General features: G+C 28.9%; 1 protein-coding gene and 1 long non-coding RNA gene across 3 annotated transcripts; both read right to left on the reverse strand.

Moving 5' to 3' along the window:
* Positions 1-1,932: 1,932 nt before the first annotated feature.
* Positions 1,933-18,473, reverse strand: LOC107440421 (splicing factor 1). Of its 2 annotated transcripts, XM_087160898.1 has the most exons (12): positions 18,411-18,473; positions 18,140-18,273; positions 15,699-15,890; positions 13,286-13,361; positions 10,589-10,741; positions 9,825-9,945; positions 9,337-9,489; positions 7,194-7,493; positions 6,288-6,458; positions 4,346-4,570; positions 2,931-3,057; positions 1,933-2,380 (listed from the first exon to the last, which is right to left on the reverse strand). In XM_087160898.1, the coding sequence occupies exons 2-12, from the start codon at positions 18,225-18,227 to the stop codon at positions 2,064-2,066; spliced, it is 1,923 nt and encodes a 640-aa protein (XP_087017024.1). In that variant the 5' UTR covers positions 18,228-18,273; positions 18,411-18,473; the 3' UTR covers positions 1,933-2,063. The 2 variants fall into 2 exon arrangements, with proteins under 2 accessions (XP_087017024.1, XP_087017023.1); XM_087160897.1 differs by having other exon boundaries at positions 18,140-18,473.
* Positions 18,474-20,082: 1,609 nt separating this feature from the next.
* LOC147810872 (uncharacterized) lies at positions 20,083-26,523 on the reverse strand. The gene is made up of 2 exons (XR_015433003.1): positions 25,601-26,523; positions 20,083-20,442 (listed from the first exon to the last, which is right to left on the reverse strand). It is a non-coding gene; the product is annotated as an uncharacterized LOC147810872 (long non-coding RNA).
* Positions 26,524-27,044: the final 521 nt, after the last annotated feature.

Genomic DNA, 27,044 nt, shown 5'->3' on the forward strand with positions numbered 1-27,044 from the left:
CTACTTGAATGACTATGGCAACTATAACAAATGATTTCTGCTGAACAATTAGTTACCAGTCCCAAAACAGACTTTAGTTTTTAAAACTAAAAATTAGGGAATACACGTCAGCCAACTATCTACGCTTTTTGTAAAAATTTATTGCTGTGGTAGGTTATAATGCATTATTTTTTATTCATTTAAATGTTCAGGGTCACTCATGGTTAGGCTTCAAAAATGCTGGCAAATTTACCAAAAATTCTGAAAGCCTTGGTTTTTAAATGACTATTACTCTACAAAATATTATGCGAAAAGCATAGTATGAATCCTAGTTTGAATCCTTCAATGTGTTATATCTGTAGTGAAACAAGTAGGAAAAAAAGGATTAAAATAAAATATTGCTAATAAAAATTACACGGGCAGAATTAACAACGCAGGGTTCTCGTTGCCACCAGCCAAAATAATTTAAATTATCCTATAATTATTCGGTGAGTAGCTAATGCCGGAAACGAATTTTTCACACAACAGTCACATATTTTAAAATTGCACAATACTTTCTGGGAAAGTAAACAACTCTGAGATGAGATTGTGAAGATCTACTAAAAAGACAAATTATAGAAAAAAAGTATTTTTAACACTTATTTTCGGTAATTTTTAAAAAAAAACTTTTGCAGAATAAAAATACATTTGTTTTGGATTGGTCCTGGTAGTTTAGTCAGAAGAGCAGATGTTAATTTCATTTTTTTTTTTTTTTTTGCATACTTTATATTTCTAGAGTTTTTTTATACACAATTATAAAATTCACTTATCCAAGGATAATTCCAGATTAATAATTTTTAATTTATTTAATAATCACTAAAAAAAAATTTAAATGATGAAGTATGCAAATCGTATCATTTTAAAGTATCTGATTTAAAATGAGAAAATTTGATCAAAATCAGTTAAATAATTTTTAAGTAATCACAACTTTTTAAAATTTGATAACTCAAAAATTATTCAACCGATTTCATTTGAATTTTTTCTTAGCATACTTTAAAATAATATGTAATAAATGTTTCTTTAAATGATAAGACCTATACATATCATTTATCTTTAAATCAATATAACGTTATATATAACAAAATACAATGAAAGATGTTTTCAGGGTGCGTAGCCAAATCTTTCAACAAAAAATAAGTACTTTTTAAGCACATAAAAAATATCTTCAAGCACTATATACATTAACAAAATAAACAATAATTTTCTAAGACCAATAATCATAATCATGATAAAATAACTAGTTTCTGACAAAGAACTCTTTATTACATTAGCCACCATAAAAAGATAGAGATTTTTTGGTATGATTTCAGAGGGAGGAAATTGAAGCCTGAAATTGTGAATCTCTTGCAAAATGCAGCAGAATTGCAAATGATAGTGCAAGAATAATTGCCACTGAATCCAGCTCAGTATATGCATAAGCAGACCATCAAGCATTTCATTAAACATGTAAAATGATTGGCGCTTTCACACACAACGAAAAGCCGGAATGCATTTTCTTTGAGTAATTTGTAAAAAGGTTGAATGTGAAAACCACGCTTTTGCGTAATACATGGCGAAAATTGACACGGTAAAGAAAAAAAAATCTTTAAGGGCTTTTAAAAACAAAAATTAACACCTTTAATCACTTTTTAAAAACGCTACGCACCCTTGTTTTGAATCTGCTTGATTATGCCAACTGTAATTGCATTTAGCATTTTTGAAGGCCTATTTGGTGCCAACTAAATACATAGTCCATGAAACTCTACAATTAGTATATGTTTAATTTAAAAAAAAAAGAAAGACAATGGCAAATAAAAATATAACAATTTACGCATCAGGTCGTATAGCTCCCCTTTTAGGTATTGTTCTCCAGTGTTAAGATAAAAAAAGTAACAAATGCTTTAAAAGAAACTAATCAAAAAATAATAGTAAGACAACTTTTCAATGTACTTTATTCTAGTTCACCATTATGGATGCACACACAAAATGATACCAAAATCAGAACCTTTAAGAGTAAAATGGAATATTATATGTATTCATGACAGTTCTTACAACACCCTTTAAACTTAACTTGGAGGGGGCGGAGGTGGTGGTGCAGTTAGCAATGATGGAAGTGACAGAGTAGATAGAGATGAATTCTGACTAGCACCAGCACTGGATGTTTGGGCTGAGCTAGCAGGAGGGGGAGGAGGTGGAGGTTGTGCTGCAAGTGATTGCAGAGATGCAGCCTGCATGGGGGGCGGAGGTGGAACTCCCATGAATCCACCCCATGGATACATTGTTGCAGCCATGGCTGGCGGTGGTGGAATGGGGGCGATTCCTGGAGGTGGAGGTACAGGCATAGGTCCAGCTGCAACTTGGGGAGGCATACCCCAGGGTGAGGCTAAAAAAGAAAAATAATAAGTCATTTGTTTAAGCAACTAAATATATTCTCAAACAATTTTCTTTAAAGTGAAATTTCTTGGAAATAATTCTGCTTATTTCACATGATTTAACTTTTTCATTATTTTGTAATAGTAGTAGCTTGAAATATTTAAAATACACATAAAAATCAGATAATGCAAATTTGTTCATTGGAAATGTAATACGATATACATTGGAAAACCCAGCTGCGAAGTACAGAAATATAACTAGCAATTCCATTTGTTCTTTTTTGGAAGAAAAAAAAATTATATCTAATGGATTATAAATATGTATAGATAATTTTCAAATGCTTTCTAAAATTTTCTGTTATAATTAAACTCAGTGGAAATAATTTTAAAAAAATCTGTAGCAGCTGGCAGCCCATGGTAGATAATAAAAATTAAAGAAATTTAATCATGTGAAGAAGAACATTTTCAGAAGAAACCCAAATTTTTAGTTCCTGATAACTTGTAATTTCGTTTTAAGAAGAAAAAATATGTTGCTTTACATGAATTTTTTTATTAACTAACCTTGCGTCACAGCTGCTGAGGGAGTCATCCAGGCAGTTGTAGTTGCAGTTACTTGCGACTGTGAGGCAGATGGTAGATTTGGTGGTGGTGGAGGTGGCGCTAACACTCCCACCATAGGTGCATTACCCTAAAAATAAACGGACTCAATACATTCTGTTCATAAACAAAAATTGAAGGATGGAAAATTCTATAATTAACTAATAGAATCATATTTATAATAGAAAATAATAAATTATAAAACTAACAAAATAGATAATAATTCCCATTTATTAAAAAAAATCATTAACCCAATTATTAAATTCATTATTTAGAGACATATCATTAGGTGTTTGTAAATTATTGAGTAAATGATTACCTAAATCTTTAAAAATTCAATACTTCTTCTCCATCAATCTAGACACATACAAAAATTCTTTTTTCTAAATAATAATAAAAAAAAAATTAAGGAAATATTTTTAATATTTCTTTTTTTTCTCTCTCTTAAGATTTTGGCAATTTATTTGCAAATTATCTACCTTAGCAACATGTTTAAATTTCCAAAATACTCTTCACCATTTAAATATACAGTCCAGAACCCGTTATCCGGAAATAGGAAAACCAAAAAACCGGAACGAAATTCGATAAAATTTCCCACCATTTTAAAAAAAAAAAAAATTTTTTCTCTCATAAGGTTTTAGGATTTTTCTTTCCTTTTTGAAAGATGTTTACCTTATCATCATTTTGGAAATAATCATTAGTGTAATTACTTCATCGTTTTTTCTTCTTTTCAAGATTTCCAAATATTAAAAAAAATTTTTTTTAAGTTAGGTTTAACAATAAAAAACCGCTTTTTGCAGCGATTCAGAAAACCGGAAAAATCAGTTATCCGGAATAGCGATGGTCCCGATCGTTCCGGATAATCGGTTCCCTACTGTACTAGAATTTTGGAGAAAAGCAATAAAATTTAAGAACGTAAATTTCATAAAAAAATAAGTATTTTTTAACCACACACAATATCAGATTTTAATCTTATTCATCTAAATATTTTATGCAGTTAATTTTGAGCATATTAGAAAAAAAGTTTTGGATAGTAAAATATATATGAAAATACAGAAAAAGTATAAGCTTATTGATAAAGTTAGCAAAAAAGAGTAAATAAAAAACCAAAGGGAAAAAATGCGGGTTTTAAGGTATAACATATAAATTATTTTTACGTATAAATTGATTACAAGTTAAAAAATTTATTAAAAAATAAAATCACTACATATGTAACGCCAATGAACTAACAGAAAAAATTAAATAAATTACATTTAAAACTAAAAAAAATTTCCTCAATTAACCTCATGATTAAGATGAATTTCTGTTAATTGATTATCCAGAATCAGACCTTTTTCTAAAAATAAAAATTACAACTAGATAGAAATTTAAGAAATTACTTGTGTAGTGAGCACAGTTTGTTGTGCAGTCACAGGGACTTGGAAAGGTGGTTGATTCCAAGGTGGCATTCCTAGTGGAGCCATTCCAACAGATGCAGGAGGTAGAGGGGGAGGCATCATGGGTGGGGGCATCAACATAGATGTCATAGTAGTCTGAACCATACTTGTTGGAGGAGGAACAGCTCTTACTTTGCCCTGACCACTGTTGAACATTGGCTGAGTGTTCTAAAAAAATTGTATATAATTAATTATACTAAAAGGAATATATTATTGGAACAGGCTGGATATGTAGAGGCGCTTAGCACGAAGTGCTTTTCCGCTATCAAATAGTTGTTATTGACTGAAATCATAAATTATATAAGGTGCATTTGCATAAAAACATCAGGAAATTTAATAAAAATTCTTGGAAAAATCAAAACTGATTTATCGAAAACATCTTCACTGGTTGTTACAAAAGTGTCAACGGCAAGGTAAGAACTTCATAATCATGGAGTAAGTCTGATTTTTTTTTTTTTATCAACCTGACAAGTTTTCTTGCTTTGTTTGTAGACTTTCCAACTTTTCTTCGATGTTGGTGCAATTTTTAGATCCTGGCTGCATATTCAGAAAATATAGACAACTTCTTATTAACTTATGGTACTTTCATTACAAGGCGACCTTTATTAGCAAACAATACGGAAATTCCCCTCTCTTTAGTATAGGTTTGATTGTGTTATCTGCTCTTAATTATAGACACTATGGAGTTCCGTTAACAAAATACTTCTCTGTAATACTTTGTGATTTGGATTTTATTGACATAGAAATTGGAATCTTAGTAAAAACAAAACAAAAACCAATTTTCCCTCCAAAAAAATTTTTTTTGTGATATTTATACTGTAGATCTAGTGAGTAGACTAAATATGTTTCAGATGTAGGAGAATCAACAAGCTATATTAAAAAGGCGAAATTTGCAGGTTCAAGCACTGTTATATTGTAAAACCATACTTAGACAGACCCTTAATTTAATAGAACAACTTTGGTAGAAGCATTTTTTAATCCCTAGATGTAATGGGAAAAGCATGCATTTTAATGAATTCAGTGGCCCAACGTAGAATACTAAAGTAAAAAAAAAAAAAAGGCTTCTACATGAAAAATTACCTTTTAAAATTTATAAATAACTTTTTTTCCAAAAACATTACCCATGCTCCTAATCACTTGATAGATTAAATGAGATATGCAGAGCCAAGTAAACGGTATATAACAAAAAGGCGAAAGCAGTTATTTGAAAGGATCAATGAACGATTATCTCCAGAATATTACACATGATTAATATTCTAGTATAGCACTTGTAGCATATATACTTGCTACAATTAAAAACATAAATGGAAATAATGTGCCTTTCTAAATTTTATATTTTCAGCATCATTAGCACATTTTTAGGATTTTTTTTCTAGTGTAATTACCTTTAATGTATATGCATAGGTTTTAATTGATTATTGACAGTGTACACACTTTTTTTATTTTACTTAAAAAGACAATATTTTAAAGAAAAATATTTGAAATTCACTTAAACTATTTTCATTAAATAGACTTTATTTAATGCTGCATTATGTTAAAAAAAAGTTAAATGAGGCTTAATTTTTATTCATTATTAAACTATCAGTACTAAAACAAACTTTATCTATATTCCGGATGTTACTGATCTACAATAAAAGATTCTTATCTCACAAAAAAAAAAGAAAGAAAAAAACCTTCTGATACACATTTTATTGAAATAAATATATGACTAGAATATAAATGAACTTTAAACTAACTTCAATCTGTTAATAAAAACTGACTTTTTTATTTTTCCTGAATATTTAGCATCCTTAACTATCAACTGCTAACCTGGTAAGTTCAAGATTTAAAATTCCCATATAAGTGGGCAAACATGCATAATTAGGGAAAGAAAAAAACATATTACTGTAGTCTGAAACTGTGCTACACTAGAAGTGGGTGGAGCCATGATTGCACGTGGAGGTCCAGGTGGTGCTTGTAAAGGAGAGATAGAAGATTGAGACATTGAATTCCCCAATGAATTCAATTTGGTTGGAGGAGGTGGCCCTTCTCCAAGTTCTGCCATCAAGGACATATACTGAAAGTAGACAGAATTGATTAATGCATAGACTTTAAAAGGATGTATAATTCTATTTAATGTGAGTACAAATACAGTTTGTGACTAGTTTTAACATAAAAATTAATCTAAGTTAATTACTAAAAGGAAAATGAAATAAATACACAATAAATTACTTATTTCGAGACAAGTGGTTTAAATGAGATTTTAATTAACAAAATATCAATGTATAAAATAAAATTGTAATATGATTGCTACTTTTGGGCTACTTGATAAGAAAGCACGAGGACAAAAATCAAGGTATTTGTGGGGGAAAAAATATATATTGAAAAAGTGTTGGAAGACAGAAGTAGTAATGGCAAGATGAATAACACATATACAAGTTTACAACACATTTGTTTAGTCTAAAATACTAGTTTTGTTCCTTGAAAAAAAAAAGGGGGGGGGGTTTCAATTCAAAAAATTTGCAAAAAACACTGGCAGTATCAATAACTACAAATTATAAATGTCATTCAATATCAAAATACAAACTTCCTTTTAAAATTTGTAGACATACTTATAATTGCTAAAATAATTTATTTTTTGCAAATTTTAGTTAACATGTAAAAAAGCAAAAACTTTCAAAAATGTTTTAGTTACAATTAAATATGTCAAGAAAAATTATAAACAGCTTTCAGATGCTGAAGCTCAGGCACTTTTGTAAATAGGCCAAAATATTTCTTAAAATTCTACTAATATTGGATTAACAAAACATACCTCTTCATCAATTTTAGCCTTGTCAGGAGTTCCCAAAACACCAGGCATACTCTTCTGTTCTCGGCAATCTTTTGCAATGTGACCAGCAGAGCCGCAGTTAGTACAAATGACATTATTTGTAACATTTGGCTTATCAGGGCATTGCCAACTTCTATGAGTGGTACCACCACAATTTGTACATCGTGGTCCATCATTTTCCCTCAGAGTTCCATTCAGCAGGGCTAATTCACGCAGCTGCATACGCCTTAAATCATTCTGTCCTTCAGGTACCTCTACACCTTGCCTGATAATCTCCTTGATCTGAAATAAAGTAATAAAAAATAATGTAATTTTTCTAACATATGAGAACTCATGATGGATCTGTAAGACAATAATGCACTTTCTCATGTCTAAAAGTTGTAGAACCACCCACCAATTTTGACAAAGATACTCCACATTTAGAGCATTTGCACTGAATGACATCATCATGACAACCTTATAACATTCTTGAATTAATTCCACAAATAGCAAATATCTTATGAGTAATACGCAAGCATGCATTTGAGTTTTTTTTTTCATTCCTAATAGCATTGCAGTTGGCACAAAAAAAAAAAATTAAAACAGAATTATACACTATGCTACACATACCAGACTTTTTTTAAAAAGGGCTAGCTAAAAAAAGCAGCATAATTTGTTCTGCTTAAGTGTAATAAAAGCAATTTTTATTGCATAATAATAAAATATACTATTTTTAATTTCAGATTTACTTAGTGTAGAACAGAAAGTTTTAGCAGTTTCCAGTAAAATTTTATTAACAATGAACAGCTCAATATAAATATCAATATTTATTAATATTAAGTTTTAAATGGAAAATTTTTATTGTACTGTTGCATAAAAAAAAATTAATTTTCGGCTTTATATTAAAGTGATTGAGAAAGCAACTAAGAAATAACAAGACAATAAAAATGAGTAACAAATTAATAATCATTAAAAGTAAGTTAAGACAAAGCTCCCATCTTTTAACAAAATGAATCAAATCTAGGTAATTGGTACATATTAAGAATTAGATAAGAATAAGTTATGTGTGGCACATACTATCAGATGCACAACACTTGTCGATCAACACCAAAGCTTCAGATCACAACCAAGCAAGTTTTTCTTATTAGTGTGCTATGTATGCGCCTTAGCCTCAAATCTCCACTAGGCAAGACAGCTTTGATGACCTAGTCACTCTTGACGTGACAAGTACACCAGTGTAACAAAAAGTTTGAAACTGAGTTCAAGATTTCCTAAATTAAATCATTTTTAAAGTAGCGCTTTAATAATTTTGAAATGAAACAGTGAATGTGCTACTTAAAATTTTCATACAAAAGTAATTTTAGTAAATAATTCCTCAATTCACAATTTAAACTACAATAGTTCAACGTACAAGATTTGTTACTGCATTTGCTAAAAAATATTAAGAGTATGATCCCTGAATTAATCATCAGAAAACTAATACAGTATAAAATTGTTCATTAAGTTCTTTTATCATAGAATGACTGAATTCACAAGGATTAAACATTGAATCCTATGGGTAAAGCTATATGGCCGAACCATGTATAGACTTAGTAGACTATTGCTAAATTGCAACTATCGAATTTTTCAATTTCAACTTGCACTATTAGTTAAATTAAAACAATGCTAGATTGAAAATCCTAATTTTTTAATTCTTCAAAAAAAAGATTTTAAAACTAAATTTTTATTTTTAGCAAACGGACATTCCAAACATTTACAAAAAGCAAAAATACCAGGACAACAAAGCTAAAAACCAGGACAAATAAGGACAATTACGAATCTTGCATTATATTAACCGAAGATTCAAATAATCAGAGTTTGACAGTATTTTAAAATTAGTTTGAATCATTTTTGAAGCGTAATATTCGAAAATTAGAACAAAAAATTAAATAATGTTTTCAATATGCGAGACGAAAAAAATAGAAGAGAATTTTAACTAAATTATATCAAGATTTATAGTATGAAACAGAAACATATTATAACGAATTAAGATAAAAGAAAGAATTTCTGGATCAGAATAAAAATAACCTAAAATAATCATCTTATTATCTTCCAAATAGTAGATGAGTTCTAGAAAATGTAGAGAAGATTGAAAATAATTGTTCACCTTATTGACAGCTTTCTTAACACTTTCATTGCTGTTTCCTGTGACAAATGCATGCAAGGGTTCGTCTTCCCCAGGAAGAGGCTGTCCATCTTTGCGGCCTACTTTTCCTTCTTTCACTGAGCCCTTGCCACGAATGATTATCTTTGCTCCAGTCTATAAAGGGATTAAAGAGTCAGACAATGTTAATTCAAAAACTATTAGACTGATATTTAAAATTTTAACTTACAAGTTTTACTTATTGTAATAAACAGTCACAAAAATTGTAAGAGCAGAAAAATCTAACCAATAATATTTAAAATAAATAAATGAGGCAAAACTAAACTTTAAAATTAATCCTTATCATTCAAAGAACAATGTATATACAAAACTAAAAAATAAATCTTATTGCAATAGCACAGTATAATTCCTAGAGATCTATATCCTATTATTTCAATAACTTTCAAGTACAATTGAAAGATAAGTAAAGGTTTAATAGGATTAACAATTACTTCTTTTTCCATGGATTTCAAAGTGTTCCCTCGTGGTCCGATAAGTAGTCCGACAAAATTAATATCTGGATGCTCTTCTTGAGGAATCATAACCTTTTCACACACCTTCACTAAAGGAGGTCTGAAAAATAAAAAATTTAACATGGATTAAAAGAATATTTATTTCACATAATGAAAAAATTAACATTATTCTAACTTCCTTATTTTTTGATAATCTCTGCAACCCACAATAGCAAAGATAAGCAATATTACAACACAAGAAACACTTTTGATAAAAAAAACAGCAAAAAGTTTAATTGGTTAATTAAATAAAATTAATTAGTTTTTAAGCGAATTCAATGGAGTAAAAAATTATTGTGGAGGAGGAAGTTTTTGAATCGAGAGTCTATCTTATGTGAAATTATCGTTCAGTATTAGTTTGTAACTTGGAACTCTTTTTCATAACTAGCTACTTTTAGAGAACAGCTTGGATGCTCTCAGATTTGCAGAGATTGTAATATAATAGGACAAAACAATTATTGACTAAATAATAAAAATTTATATATTTTATTTTAGATACAATTTAAGTTTATCTCATAACATTGAATAAATATCAAAATTAATGGGCAGTAGATAAAGATTTAATAATGTGTGCCAGAACATGAAATCTAACAGATACTATAGATCTAATAGATTTATACAAGAATCAAGTGTAGCAGATTTCTATAGAGATATACCCATGATTCTGGATTTCATAAAAGTAATACATAGAATATTAAAATTACTTGTAATCAGGAGGCGGTTTGTACTCAGGATTACATGAATACATCTCTTGTATTAAGCTATGACGATCATCTTCCAACTTTTTCCTAGTGCGATATTCTCTTGTATTCAAACGCTTACCTTCACTGTTATAAATTGGTTCTGGAGATGGAGACCTGAAAAAAATAAATGCATAAAAGAGTGCACAGTAAAAAATATTAAATAATAAATTAAGAAAAAAAAAAGAAACTGTTAAAACTAAAATTTTAAGCGACAGGTGGGAATTGAGGTTTTAAGAAAGCTGCAGAATGAACCTAAAATGCGATTAATAGTGATAGATTTAAAAACTGGAACAGCTGAAAAAATGGTTATTAAAAAGGTAGCACGGTTTGAAATTTTCCTAAAAGAAAACCTGCAATAATTAGGCTGTAAAAGAAATAGTTATTGAAGTCAAAGATTATTCGACATAATTAATAAATATACTTTTATATCTATTATTATTAACAGATGTCGTCATTTTAAACAAGATATCAAGCTGTTTCGAGACCAATCTCGAAAGCATGACTTTTTTAAGGCTGCAAATGAAATGTAAATGAATTGATTTAAGCTAATCAGATGCTGTTTTAAACACAAAAATAGAAGATTAGTAAAAGAGTTTCTAAAATATCTAAAATTACTTATAAAATGTATATTGTAAAGGTCAAAAATAATCAAGTCTATCACGTATCGTTTAAAAAAAATCGAAAGTTTTGAGTATATTATTCACATTTTTTCTATTTTACAAATTAAAACCGAAGTTAACATTATTTGGTCTTAAAACCTATATCAATTTAGCTGTGGGTTTTAAATTAATAAAAAACAAAAATTTGACTCTTAGGCAATCAAATTTATTTAGATGCAAAGAATAGCGTTAGACAAATATCAAATACAAATTAAAAATAAGTTAAGAAATAAAATTAAAATCTATAGGCAATCAAGACAAATATTAAAACTACATATTGATTCTACAATATTTGAAATTTTAAGTAAAAAGGGTCTTTTAAAAGTAATGCACATTTTCAAATGATAGCTGTAAATAAATGAAAACTAAATTATTTAACACTCTTGAATGTTTGAATCTTCATGTAATCCAAGTATAGTCTCATTTTTTTCACTATTTCCATGAAAAGACAGCCAGTTGCATTAGTCAGTGGTCTTTATCATATTTACTCATGAAATATCATTGATCTTCTAGAGCTTCAAATCTTCTTATTTCTTTCTTAATTTCATGACTTCTATATTATTAATAAATTGTATTAAACATAAGAAAATAGCAATAGTAATATTAATTCAAGTGATCATTGTTAAATTTTTTTCATCTTGTTAACTGCAGCCCGAACTTCACAATAACTACTATACATCATGATACACTGATGAGCAATAGGAGTAAAAGTCAAAGATGACATAAAAAAATATTTTAAAAAAATTCCGGATATATGCAGCTGTTTGAACGCCAATACTCAATCTGCATACTTTTTCAGCACATGTTAACATAGATTATGTAAACAAAGCTTAAGTAGAAATATTGATTATTATCTAAGTATAAAATTTGGAAATGAAACCAATATCTTCATTTCTTTACATGCATTTTGGGTGCAAATTTTAAGGGATGTAAAAAATAATAAAATGGCTTTGTATTATTTATTGCATAAAACATGAAAAAGAAAAAAAAAACTATTAAATTTTTTTTAACTGATAGAATACCAATTAAGAAAAACTTGTTATTATTCCTAACTAGAATTGAATAAGTAAATATGCTATTTTTAATAAACTCATATGCACCAACAAAACGTTAAGAAAATGAAAATCAGCATTTCGAAAGTTATCAATATGAATATACATAACTTTAAAATTAGTAAAAAGTAATTTTAAAATCTGCAAAGCAACTGAGACTGATGGCTGTAAGCCAACATATCTCACATTCACAGTAAATATTGAATTAAGTTTATCTAAGTTTTATATTGAAACATAAAAACCATACAATGTTTCTTAGAAACTATAAGAATGAATCTATTGTAGTCCAAAAACGAGGTAACTATATAAACATTTCCATCAATATCTCAAGAATGTTCAAAAAACATTAATTATACATTTAACTGGCTTTTAAATACTTAATGAAGTACCAGTCAAAAAGGTAGAGTATTTCCTTTATCAATAAGTAAATTTCTTTTAAAATTATAAGCATGATGTAGAATAAAATTAAATAAGTAAAGGATCTGAAACTGCAACATCACAGCTACATAGAAACACTGTAGGTAGTATTTCCGAACATTAGAAATCAACAGCAGGCCAACATCTGATTAAGTTCATCCGAAATGATATGGCAGGCATTCCTTGATATGCTATAACAATGACAAATGGTTACGTATTGATCAAACAGAAAACATCAGGGAAGTTAACAGTTTCAGTCTATATTTTTCCAGGTTTTTCATGAACTGTAACAAAAGTACCTATAAAAAGCAACTCTGTGATCTAATGTAATAATACAGACTTTAGTGCTTTACTTTCAAAATGACCCAAGTTATTCATATATCATAAGTTATATCATAATTAGTGATATTAAGCAGAAATAAATATTCAAGTAGAATCTTGGTAAAAATAATTAAAATTAATATACTTTGAGATACTGGAAAAATCCTAAAAATATTAGTCATAAAGTTTACTATTAGTAGTAGCCAAACCTTTCTTCAGGATTAGGGGAAATTCCAAGATCACCAGTCCGAAGACGCCTACTTATTTCCTCAATCTGCAACTGCACTGTAAGAGAGGTGGTTAGAAAATGGGGCAAGGCCCCTAATTAACATTATGAAAGAAAAACAATTTGCATTAAAATAGTTAACACTTCATATCTGTTCACTTCAGCTAAATTATAAAGGAACAGATTAAATATTGAAAAACATATGGAATTAATATATATTTGCATTAAATTATTTAGTGAAAACAAATAATCTACGCTATTAGTAAACCATATCCTACTGAAACAATTAATAAATTATACATAACATAATTGAATATGCAAACTCGTGAATCACAGCCAATGAAGTATGAATTTTAATAAACACTATTAAAAAAAATAAAACTGAAATGAAATAATATAGAAAAGGAGAGAAAAAACTGAAGCATGCAAATTCAAACAAATGTATTAACTACTAGAAATTAATTGAAAAATCACAAATGATTGCCTTAACAGATTAAAAACCTACAACAAACTCACATAGATGAATAAATTCTAGAAGAAAAAAAAAACAGAAATGTATATTTCGTAAAAAAAAAAGAAAAATATTTATAACACTTATTTAATAAATATTTAAACTATTATGAAACATTTAATAAAACATATAGGTAATGCCAGAATTATAAACAAAACTCAGCTGTTTACTAATTATGAAAGCAATTAGAAAATTCTTGATAAAAAAGGGAAACATTGCTGTGAATTCGAAAACACTGGTACCAAGAAAGAGACATAGTACAGGCTTTTAGAATAAAAATTTAATTATCATGCATTACTAATTAAAATCAAATACAATACACAAAACATACACCATTAATGCTGTTTGATCTGAAACTTATTATTTCAATAAAAATTTAAATTTTTATAATTTAAGAAAGATAGCAAAATTTACATTAATTAATCACTAATGCTACTATATTGTTTAACATGTTTGAACATATGAAATATGTTTCAGCTATTTTATTTTGTCGAGTAAGATATGAAACCAAAAATATAATTAATTGAAAATGAAGATTTTCTTAATATTTTAGGACTTGAGGCATTTTCATGTTCCTCACTTTTCATTGATTTAAATAAAATAAAAAAATGTACCACACATGAAATAAATTTGCAACAGATTTCTGACACCTCAAAATGTTATTAATTAAACAAAGAATAAAACACAGTATAAAAATAGAGATAATTTAAAAAAATTTATACAAAGTGTATAATAACAAGGTATTTAATAATATATAGCTTATAAAAACAAATGTCATTAAAAGTGGTTATTAACCCTAAATAGCAATTAAATCATCAATGAATTAACTATCAAAAATATGAAAATAAACCAGTTTTTCTCTTACATAGTTAATCATTAGGATGAAATTAAGTAACTGTATCAACTAAACTTTACTCGTGAAATAACATGGGATAATAGTTTTGAAATTGTTAGGAGTATACTTAATTTTGAATCAAAAATCATCAGAGGAAAAAAAAAATTCAATGCGTATAAATTCAAAACAATTATGTGGTCACAGTAAAAACATACAAAATTTTAGTTATATTGCTACCTTTGTAAAAATTCCCCTGAGTTACTCTCATCTTTTGTGAACATTTTTATTACAAATACAACTTTGGTACAAATATAAACTTACCATAAATCACACACCATTTAAGTTAAAATTTCGATTCTAACAAGGACGGTTAATGAGTAAGAGAACTATGACATGCTCTTGCGTAAAAGGTTTTTAGAAATAAGACTACAAAATTATACAGTGTAAAACACACACACAACATCCTGAATAAAGTTTGACTCATGGATCAAACTCTAAAGAAATCAAATTTCAATCAAATTTAAGAAATCAAAATCAACCCATTAGTTTAGCCCTTCAGCATAGACAAATATTTAGGCAACAAAATTAGCCTTAAAAATATTTTTTCGCAGAAAAAACTTTTATTTCATAAACAGTCAAGGATTTCTGAAAAGAGCAGTCGCAGACTATCAGGGAGAAATTCCTAAAAGTTAATTTTAAATGAAGATAAAACTTTAGATAGAGGAAAAAATAAATTACACGAAAATTTTACTTCATGGAGATTTTTCTTTCTTTTTTAACAAAAGATTTTTTAATAAAAGATTCTTCATCAGCATCTTCCGAAAAGATATATACTTGACTTAAATGTCCACATGCTATATGAAGTTTATAAACTTTTTTTCATCAATTCAGGTAAAAAAAAAAAAAAAATTAAAATGAAGCATGTATTTTTAGCCCCTCATCCCAAATCTTATTAAGAATTTGAAATCTATGACTATATGAAAAATAATCACATGTCAATAAGAACAAAATCATTTGCAAATAGAAAAAAATACATATATATATACTTACATAAATAAGCCCTCTCTTGTTGAGGATTCAAATTATTGGGTAGAACAGTGGGCAAGCCAGGAATAAAAACTTTTTCTTTTTCATCACCACCCCATCTAGATTTCCTTTTACGTTTTCTTTCTCTATCACGCTCACTTTCTTGCCTACTGCTGTCCCCATCCCAAGAGTCTTCAGGTGGCCATTTTGTTGAAGCTGAGATAAAAATAAAAAAAAAAGAAATTTAGTACAGTGAAACTTAGATGACTCAAAGTAATATAGAAAGTTTGACTTATGTCTATTTAAATGTTTCCTTTCTCTATTACAACAGAGCTAAAATAAAATTAAAGCAAATAAGCAATTTTAAAATATTTCAAAGAAAATAAAGTTAAGTAGGGTTAACACCACAAGGTTGTGACTCAAATCCGGAAGAAGAAAAAATCCCTGTGTTTTCCCTGTACATATTATACACAATATATTGAGAGGAAACAACAATTACTGTGCTCTTGTGTGAGCTATATTGGGCTAACTATATTAGTTTTAATTGTTCGAAAAACTGAACATACTTCAATAATGCTTTAGTAAATGAAAAAGCTTAGTATAGCTGAAATATCAAGGTTAAATACCCGACAGATTACGCTCTGAGTGGCCACCATTTTTTAAAATACAAAATTCCCTGTATTTTCCAAATTTGTAAAAAAAAAAAAAATAATTAAGATTCCTTGTATTTTCCAAGTTTTCCCTGTAGGCAACTCTGAACCAGCTATGAAAATTTAGTTGTCTAAAAGGACCACCAAGGTATACATTTAGTAGTCTAAAAACTTAATATGGTAAAAAAACTTGAGAAAAAAAATCTGACTTTGCAATTACATAATTTAATTTATGTTTTCATATCAAAAATTTTTTATTGTTATCTATTACACCATAACACTAATTAGGTTCATTACACTACAATGATTAAAAAATACATCCAGAGTTGCCACTCTAATCTGGAAGAAACGAATTCCCTGTACATATTACACACAATATATTAAGAGGAAACACAATCACTGTGCTCTATATGGCTAACTATACTAGTTTTAATGGCAGGAAACATTAAGAAAATAAAAAGAGGGGTAATTGTGAAACAAAGTGACAAACCTTGAACATTTTATGTGCAAAAAATCGATATCAAAATACCAATTTACAAAGCATAGATGTTTCATAGCAAAAAAAAAAAAAATTTAAATAAAATTTATAATTAAATTTCCTACCAATGAGGAATATCACACCTTAATAGTAACTAATTTATGAAAAATCTTAGTTCTTACAAGTATCGTGATACAGGAGTTTTAAAATCACATGATTACAAATCGCGATGCGCAATTTTTAAACCATGTGAATACAAATCACAATGTGTAACTTAAATTAGACAAATCCGAGAATCGATGCTTGATATGCAAACTGTGTGAATAGAAATCGTGATATTAGCGGATTCTGGTGCAGCTTCAAATATTCAAAATGGCGAAAATCCGCCAAACTTAAATACTTGCGTGTACGTAAGCATCTCGTTAATGGGAATTAGCAAAAATTTCATCTGATTAAAAGTTTTTCATTAGTGAAAGTACAAGAACCAATGATCTTGAGAAACGCAATATTCTCAGAAAAATTATATGTCGTGGTCCTAACTCTTAGACCTGGAAGCATAATACAAAAAATCCGGGATACAATCCTAAAAAGGAACAGCTGAACACACTTAAAATAAACAACGCTATAGTCTAGTATAGCAGAAATATCTACCATAAATATATGTTCCCTGTTACTTCAAAAGAAGATTGATTAACATTCCATGAGGGTGAGGGTAATAAATAGAAATAATATGTCTTGATATATAATGTTATGAGAAGATACATGTTTATATAGATGAGATGTGAAATGAAGTCTAATTATTAACCTATAAATTAAAATTTATAATAGAAATACTAAAGATGTATTTAATATTCGGTCCTTTTGCCAAATATTTGGCTAAGCATTTTTCGACCAAGTTCTGTTTGAAATTTGAATGAGATTTAATACAGAATAATCAGAATTGTACTTTTTATTGAACACTATTAGAAATAGTTAATTAGTTTACACCGAATCACAAGTTTTGCACTGCTAATTTTTTTTTATTATTATAATCAGAGAAGTCAATTTCATCATTTTTTCGACACATTTTGTTTCAAGAATGTTTCTTTTCTTTTTGCTGTTTTATTTGACATTAAAATTTTTTAACACTACGTAATAAGACAGCCTAATACATAGCAACATGAATGATTTGCAAACATTATTGTATTCCCATTACATTGATTGACGTTTTAAATTACGACAACTTAAGACACTTCTTTTTTAATGTCAATATTGAAACAACATAAGCAAGGTCAATTGGATCTAAATAGTTAAGGTTAATTTCATAATCCAATATGAAGAATAAAACGTTTTCTTACGATAGTCATAATCTTCATCTCTATCTCTTTTACTTCCTGATGACATATAATTAGGTTTCAGTAAGCTAGATGATTTTGATCCTAGCATCGCAAGACTAGGGCGTCCTAGAGGAGTTTGATTAGCGCCAGATGTTCTATGAGATGACATACCCAGAAAATTTAAAACGATAAAAATCAATAACACAAAAACAAAAGGTAAAAGTTAAACATATACTGGCAATTTTAACGCTATATTAAATGCACATTCAACAGTAAAAATTAATTTATTTACATCGACGAAGTTTCAATATCATATTTATCACGCCATCAACCATAATAAAACCAGTTGAAGACCAGTTAAAACTTTCTAATCGTAACTGTTATATTTAACAAAAGAAATAGAAGTTCAAGTAGATTTACAGTAATGTCATTTTGTATACAACCCTATAGGATCATTCCCACTGCACGTAAAATAGTCTCACAAGCGAGTTAGAAGATGCGTAAGGAACCTGACTGGTGAATTGTTCTGCGAGCTTCGCCAATTGGCGATCGAAATGGGCTGCAGGTGGCGTAGAGCAGAACTCTTTTCCTATGGCAACACTTCACATGCTTTCCCCATTAGCGTGTGGAAAGTCATAGAGGAAGGAAGTACGTTAGTTTCTCTCTTGATTTTCATATAGATTGAAATCTTTTAACTTGAAAAACTATATGGAACTGAAAACTACATTAAACATAGTTCTAAAGAAAAGTATTATGGAAATTTTAAAAAATATTCTTATTAAATAAAAAGGAAGAATATTAAGAAAAGGGAAAATATCGTAGTACATTCCTATACAACTGAAAAGAGGAGGAGAGGGAAGGGAGAAGGGCTAAAGGCATGAAACCGGTCTCTCCCCAGATGGCGTATTCGAGTGTTGCGATCGCGAATCAGGTTCACATGCACTATTCTTTTTGAAATGAGCTGTGCGTACGCACAGGATCGCTAAAATTGAAAGTTTATTCTAGGCAAATTAATAGTTTTATTACAAGTTTTTCTTTACATTTGTTAAATCTTTGATATGTCCCGCAGTGGACTGATGGTTAACCCAGATAGCAATATAAGGTTTTTTTCCCCCAACAAAAACCTTTTCATGTAAACCTAAAAAGGGTTTTTAACACGGTTTACGTGTAAACCTTCTAACCTTAAAACGAGGTCTGCGACAATCTGCTCTATTCTACGCACATTACCCTAATCCAAAACCTTGGAAAACAACCTTCTGCCTAACAACCTTAAAACGAGGTGGTTTTAGGGTTTTCAAGTGAGAAAAAAAACCTTGAATAACGCTAGTTCTAAGATGAAAATCATCCTAAATCTACATAATTATAAGGTTTCCGTTTGCAGCGTTTCGTATGGTCATCTAAAATCTACCTTGTCATGAGATTTTCATTGACAATGCAATTTAATACTATTGCTAGTGTACGTCAGCTAAAACGTCATTCTGAACGTGATGTCATCTCTTCCACGATTGTTTGTGTGACGGCGCGTTTCATTATTCGTTTTATATTTTACTTCTTATAGCTTCTCAATCCGAGAAATTCATCTATTTTGCTTGATTATTTTGGGGAAAACAGTCATTTTTTTATCAGTCTGACTTACTTTGCTTTTAGAACTTAGAGATTTACAAGTTAAAATATCGTTTAATATGAAAATTTTTTTATTTGACGATTTGATTAATGAAAACATAAAATAAATAGAACATATGTAATACTTAAAGAGGTTCTGCATATTTTCGTCTTTCTTATTCGGAAATTTATGCGGTGTGAGAAGTTTTGATGAGTGCAAAAATGTTCAGTTTTTTGTATATCAAAGAAAATTAACATGAAATATCTTCTTCTGTCAAAATAAATAAAATGCAACTGATTATTTATCTCTTACTTAATATGTATGATATGATAAATGTAGGAAACTTAATGATAACAAAATATTTTTTTAAAAGAAATCGTTTAATGAATGTAGAAGCTCCAAACATATTTTTTTTAACACAAAACAACAAATAAATATTATGATTATCATAACAATTAGTATATGACAAGTGTATTAGTACAAATCAGATATGCCATAATTATATTAGGTATTTTGTTATATAAAAATATTATCTGTATAATAACCATTAGTGAATAATACAAAACAGATACACCATAATCAACTATTTCGTCAATACATAAACAAATGATATTACAGGTATAATAACCACCAGTGAATATACAACATATTTAACATGAAGGAATTAGCGAAACAATCCTCATTAAAATAAATTATTTCCTCGTCAGATATTCTCCTTTCTCTGAAAAATAAGAGGAAATTTTTGTGAGCGTACTTGCGTATATTGAATGAAATTTTATGCATATACACATGAATTGTATGTACGTACATGGACACAAACGTATATTGTACCTACAGGAACGCATGCATACATTATATGTATACAGGTGCATATACACGTATAAATAAAAATGCATGCATACACACGTATAAGTAAAAATACATGCATACACACGCAGTATATAATTATATTTATGTGGTCACTTTAAATATCGTTGTATGAATAACATTGTAATTAAATAGTACATGCATATAGTACATGCACACGTGAGTACATTGTATGTCATATGAACGTAGAATGAATAAATTATTTGTTGAAAACAAAAAGCAGACCACTCTGAAAATTTTTTGATCTAATGATCGGTTGTTTTTGTTGGTCTATGTCGCACTAACGATGAACAATGTGCTATTGGTGTAGAGTTGGGAAACATTCCTGAGGATGATATGAAGACATGTCAACTCAATTTTGATCCTCTGCAGAGGGGATGGATCTCCTGCTTGACCACCTGCGAGTGAAATCGAGATCTTAATGGTTGAAAAGTTTAATTAGGATAGATACCGCACACCTTTGGTTCCTTTGTAGGTTGATCAAAGTGATCACCCATCCACACACTGACCGTAGCCAGTGATCCTTGACTTCGGTGTTCTACTGGGAACCGTGTCTTAAAGTTCACTCTACTGCGAGATGATCGGATATTTACGTTCTTGAACTCAATCTTAAGGATTCAAAGGATCTCAAATATGTTAATTAATTAATGCAAACCATATTTTAAGTTATTAAATTAGACAAAAATAAAACGTACTTTCTCTGAAAAACATACCTTTTCTCGACGGATGCACATTTCTGACCCACAAAATATAGGGCGTAGCCGCACTCTGGGAAATATGGTCCTAATAATAGGTTGGTCAAACGAGCCGTCCAACGGGTATTCGCAATCCGAAATAAATCGTCCCAATAGTGAGGTCTGAGTCCAAAGCTTAGACTCCTTAATGTTAATTTGACTTTTTGAGTATTTCACCATGTCTTGAGAACTTTTAAAACGAATTAAAATAATTTTGCATACAAACATAAATTTCGTTTATCCAAAGATAATTCTTTGCAAAATATAACTTTTAGTAAATATTTACTTTTCTAAAATTTTATTTTATAATAGCCAAAAAATGTTTGATTATTACAGTGCACAATTTTTTATGACATTTTAAAGAAGGAAATTTTAAATGGCAAAATACAACATTTGAGTAGAATGGATCGAATTGTTCCTGAAAAATTGAACTTTGAAAAAGTCACATTATTAAGAGCTATTCGATTGATTTCGTTCAAATTTTGCGCTTTGCCATTTAAAATTGTTTAACTTAAATTCAAAATTTTTTAGACTATCATTGAATAAAATAATTAAAAACAATTATTTTGACTAAAATTTATATTTTGCATGGAATTAGCTTTGGACAAACGAATTTTTTAATTTAGAGCAAAAAAATTTTCAATTCATTTAAGATGCTCTCAAGATGTGGTCTCATACGTAAAAAATATTAACATTAAGGGGTACAAACCTTGAACCGCTCTTTTGACTATAACTATTGGGACTATTTTTTTCCAGATTACGGCCACCCCTATAATTTGAGAGTCAAAAACCCAAGAAACACCATAAAAAAGGTATGTTTGTTCAGAGAAAGTATGTTTTTGTGTCTGATTTCGTAACTTTAAATATCGTGGGCACTAAGTAATTAGCATATATGTCATCCTCTCGAACCTTTAAGATTGAGTCCTTGAATGTGAAGATACGATCATTAGATGAAAACTTATTTAGAATGGTCCATTTATTTTTTGCGTATTGTACATACGTATATATACTTTAAGTAGCATATATAAGTATGCATAATCTTATGTACGTTAATTCACATATATGCAGATACACGCATACTTTATATGAATATATAATGTATATGTCACGGGCAATGTAAATAATTGGGCATTGTTTATAATGCCCGGGCAATTTAAAAAGTGCCCAAAAGGATATGACAAAATGATAAATTATGTTGCAATTATTACAATGTCCGGTCATTATGTATAATGCTAAAAGTCAAGTAGGCAATTTGTGTCACACACAGCCACAGGATGTCTTGGGATATTCATCCACTTTTAGATGCACCTGCATAATTTTTTTAAACATTTTTCCCGCACATGCACTGTATAAAGCAACTACTTCAATTACTCTTATCTGGCGCAGTTTTTATTATTTTTTTTAAATTTTAAAGCAATAATTTCGGTATCAGTTCAAAATTGATTCAAACGCTTTGTTTAATTTTTTTTAAACATTTAAGCTATAGCAAAAGTGGCACTAGACCTAGTATATATTTCTGACATTTACCAAAGGTCTAGTCATACTAGGTCTGGTTAAGTGCCATTGCCCGGTATATCCTACACTGATGTTTTTTTAAGGTCAAGTGCCACTGCCCGGTATACCTTTGCCCGGCATACCCTACACTGATGTTTTTTTAAGGTTCAGTGCCCCTGCCCGGTATACATTTGCCCGGTATACACTACACTGATGTTTTTTTAAGGTCAAGTGCCACTGCCCGGTATACCCTACACTCATGTTTTTTTAAGGTCAAGTGCCACTGCCCGGTATACCCCACACGGATATTTTTTTAAAGTCAAGTGCCATTGCCCGGTATATATTTGCCCGATACTCCAAACACTGATGCTTGTTCTAATCTATCGTCAGTAAGTATTAAAATATCGAATAAATGTAATTATATCCACGAATAAATTAGTATCAAATTGGATGTAATAAATATTTCGGACATTCACCAAAGTGACTAATTTGATTGTCAACATTCACCGGTGAGCATTGGCCAGCCAGAATCACACCACACGCACGTGGTTGTCCCATTGCTGTCAATTAATCAAAGTGCCCAAAGAAATAATAGCGGTATTTATAATGACCGGGCAATGTGAGAAATTATCGTAAAGTAATTCAAATTTATCAAATTGCCCAATTTTAATGGTCATTATTCATAATAACTAAGCATTATGAATACTGACGTAAATAATTACATTGCCCGTAACATATATATGTATCTATGTAAATGTGGGTATATTTGTACGCCCGTACGTTTGTACGTATATACACAATTTATATATGTTCAATATATGTACGCATATATGCGCTATGTAATAACGATGTATGCACTTATGTATAAACAGGGCGCAAAAAAGGGAAAACCCTGAAAATATTTCATCTATTGATCGGATTTTAATGTACATAATACTAATCGATCTTATTTGTTTGAATGTCTAACTTTATGAGGGATTCAGTTCCTAGACCCTTAAAACAGGAGAAGCACCTGCCATCTGCAAAATATGGTATCAACAGTTTATGAAGGAGAGCGGTTGAAAGTTTGAATCACTTAATGTTAAAATTCCTTTTTGCAAATTTCGTATTGTATAACTTTTAAAGCAAATCAAAAATTTAAAATTTGAATGAAATCAATCGAAGTGTTCTTCAGAAATCGAATTTTCTATAAATAGCTTTTTTTTAGAATTTGACTACCTAGAAACTATTAGTCCGATTTCATTCAAATTTCTCATTTTGTCTTTAAAATTACTTTCTTAAAAATTATGGATAAAAATTTCTATATTTTGCAATGCAAAGTGTTTTCGACAATTAGTAAATAAAATAAAAAATAATATTTATTTAAAGTTATTTTTTGCATAGAATTATCTTTGAATAAACGAATCTTATAATAGTGCGCAAAAACTTCATGATTCGCTTAAAAAAGCTCTTCAAATCCAGCGAAATACTCAAAAAGCTTTGTTAACATTAAGAGATCCAAACATTCAATCGCTCTCATGCCTAAACAACTTTGGCAATATTTTCAGGCTGGAAAACTTTTAAAATATTGACTACCTTCCATATTTTTAGGATCAAAAATTCAAATCCATTGGAGAAAAAAAATCGTTTTTTTTTTCTTGTTTTGTAACTTAAAATATCGTTTGTATAAATTAATTAGCATGTACAAGATTAGGTCCTCGAACAAAAAAAAATTGAGAATCAAGACGTAAACCATTTACGTATTAGATTGAAAGTTATTTAAGACGAGTAATTTTGTTTCGCACTATATATAAATATGAAGTCGAATCAATAGATAAACTACATTCAAGTTCCGAAAATTTTGTTGTAGAAGCAACCCATCAATTAGCACAATCGATCACGTTATCTTCCATGTTGAACCCGAACTATCGCCTAATACAAACTGAACCAGGGTGTCCTAGTACCGGTCACAAAAATTTTAATGGCTATTATTCGAAACTTGACAGTATTCGACGATTTTTGATCAATTATAGAAATCAAATTTCTCAAATGAATTCCAATTTCAAAATGAATCACAATTATTCCTATAAGCAATCAATTCTACTTATGGTGATTAGAAAACGAATAAAACATGTATTATCCTGTTTTGAAATTAAAAGTGCTTAAGCTAATCGGAAAGTTACCAAAATTACAAATACAATCTTCTAGCTATGGATACACTCGAAAGTGGGTTAAGAAAATATTATAAATGCTACGTTTGGAAAAAATCAGATTCAAATTATAGTAATACACAGTTTCTATTTTAAAATCCTGATAAGTAGTCTGGAACCTCATAAAACTTTTTAATGTGGATAAATCTTCAATTTCTGAAATATTATTTTTATTTGCTGGGCTATATTTTAACTATATTTGGGCTATATTATAAATCTAACTAACGTTAGTGCTAATTTCCATTTTTTATAATAACTATAAATGTATTGTAAATGCTATTTACTTGAAACTATCGGCAACTCATAAATCAAAAAAAAAAAAAAAATTAAGGTAAAATAGTAATAACAGTAATAAATGAAAGTATTGATAATTAAATTTAAATTATAGTTTCAGTGTTTACTTGAAACTTACTGAAATTAAGAAGGGAGCATAATAACCATTTAATATCCTTTGGGTAAAGCCGTTCCAAGCATAAACTTAAGTTTTAAATTCTTGAGTTAATATTAATTATTGATAATCTTAAAAAAACAAATAACAATTTGTAAATTAAATACTTAATAAGGCAAATGAAATGCAATTAAACAGTGTACCTACTTTTTATATCAACTAAAGGGAAACATCTTAAACTTGGAAGAATAAAACAGAATATCATTAAGAAACTTCAATTTTAAACTTAAATCAAGCAAGTAAACTCCAAGATTGTAAATGATCAGTAGCCGTAATATTAGTGCAAATTTGCGCATGACGTAAGCAACAGTTTTTAAGACAGCATTTTGAGAGTGAGAAGAATCAGGGGTTTGCAATAATTTTCAAGAGTTAAATTTAGTGAGATTATTTTTTTTCATTCTCTTTTATTTTTCTTTTATTTCATTTTCTTTTATTTACTATTTTTAATTGAATAAGGATACTGAAGTTTGAACATTGAGCATTGCCTCAAAGTTTCGGTACAATAAGGCTAATGGAAGTTTTTCTAGTTTTTAAAAGAGCTTCGCTTAAAATTTTATTTATTGCTTTTCCATTTTAATTTTATGTATTTTAGACGTATATTTGTTTGATAATTCAAATAAGACGTTAAAAGAAAGAGAATAGATTTAAAATAATATCTTCCGATTTTTTGAACGACTTAATTAAAATTTAATTAAACAGACTTTTAGCCTCACCCCCCCCCCTTTAGAAAGACTTATTTTTCTTTATATTAGTCCCTTTTACATTCTTTTTTTATTTTAAATTTTTATTTTCAACAGTGTTTTGCCGATAATGTATAGAAAAAATTCTTGACACGAAAAAACTGCTGCAAAATTTCAGGAATGGTTGAACATTTACATACCTGCTTACTTATAAACTTTTTCGAGAAAATCTTTTACAGCAGTGTCAAAATTTAAGTTAAGAGGTATAAAATTTTCACATCCTTTTAAAATATGTCATTTCACCTGACACAATGCAAAATTTGAGCATAATCGGTTGAATAGTTTCTGAGAAATCGAATTTTAAATATATACAGGAACAATTCGATAGATTTAGCTCGATTTTGTATTTTGCCATGTAAAATTACATACATAAAAATTGTATAAAAAGTTGTATGCCTTATAATTCAAAAATTTCCGGCATTTATTTAATAACGTAATAAAAAGTAGTAAATATCTACCAAAGTTTATTTTCTGCATGCAATTATCTTTGAACAAACGAATTTTAAAATTATGTTCAAAATTTTTTTAACTCGCTTAAAAAGGTCTCTATATATGGCGAAATATGCAAAATATAAAATTAAGATAGAGGCATCCAAACTTTGGATCACCCTCATGATCAAACTATAGGGACAATATTCCCCAGATTGTGGCTACCCCCTATATTTTGGGTGTTCAAAATCTGAATCCGTCGGAAAAAAAGTATGTTTCAGGTATGAAAGGTATTCAGAGAAAACACATTTTTGTGTTTAATTTCGTAACTTAAATAATCGCCTGCACTAATTAATGAGAATACCCCTTCGAAAAATTAAGATTGAGTTATAAAACGTGAAAATTCAATCATTAGATCAAAA

This window comes from Parasteatoda tepidariorum, chromosome 4 (genome assembly GCF_982258835.1).
Source record: "Parasteatoda tepidariorum strain Cologne lab strain chromosome 4, Ptep-v5.0, whole genome shotgun sequence".
Classification (NCBI taxonomy): domain Eukaryota; kingdom Metazoa; phylum Arthropoda; class Arachnida; order Araneae; family Theridiidae; genus Parasteatoda; species Parasteatoda tepidariorum.

Coding starts and splice junctions, on each gene's coding strand:
- LOC107440421 (XM_087160897.1), bottom strand. CDS start 18,287: ATGTCATCTCATAGAACATCTGGCGCTAATCAAACTCCTCTAGGACGC. Junction 6,459..7,193: donor AGGCTAAAATTGATGAAGAG/GTATGTTTTGTT, acceptor GTCTACTTTCAG/TATATGTCCTTGATGGCAGA. Junction 3,058..4,345: donor AAACTGTGCTCACTACACAA/GTAATTTCTTAA, acceptor GTTTATTTTTAG/GGTAATGCACCTATGGTGGG.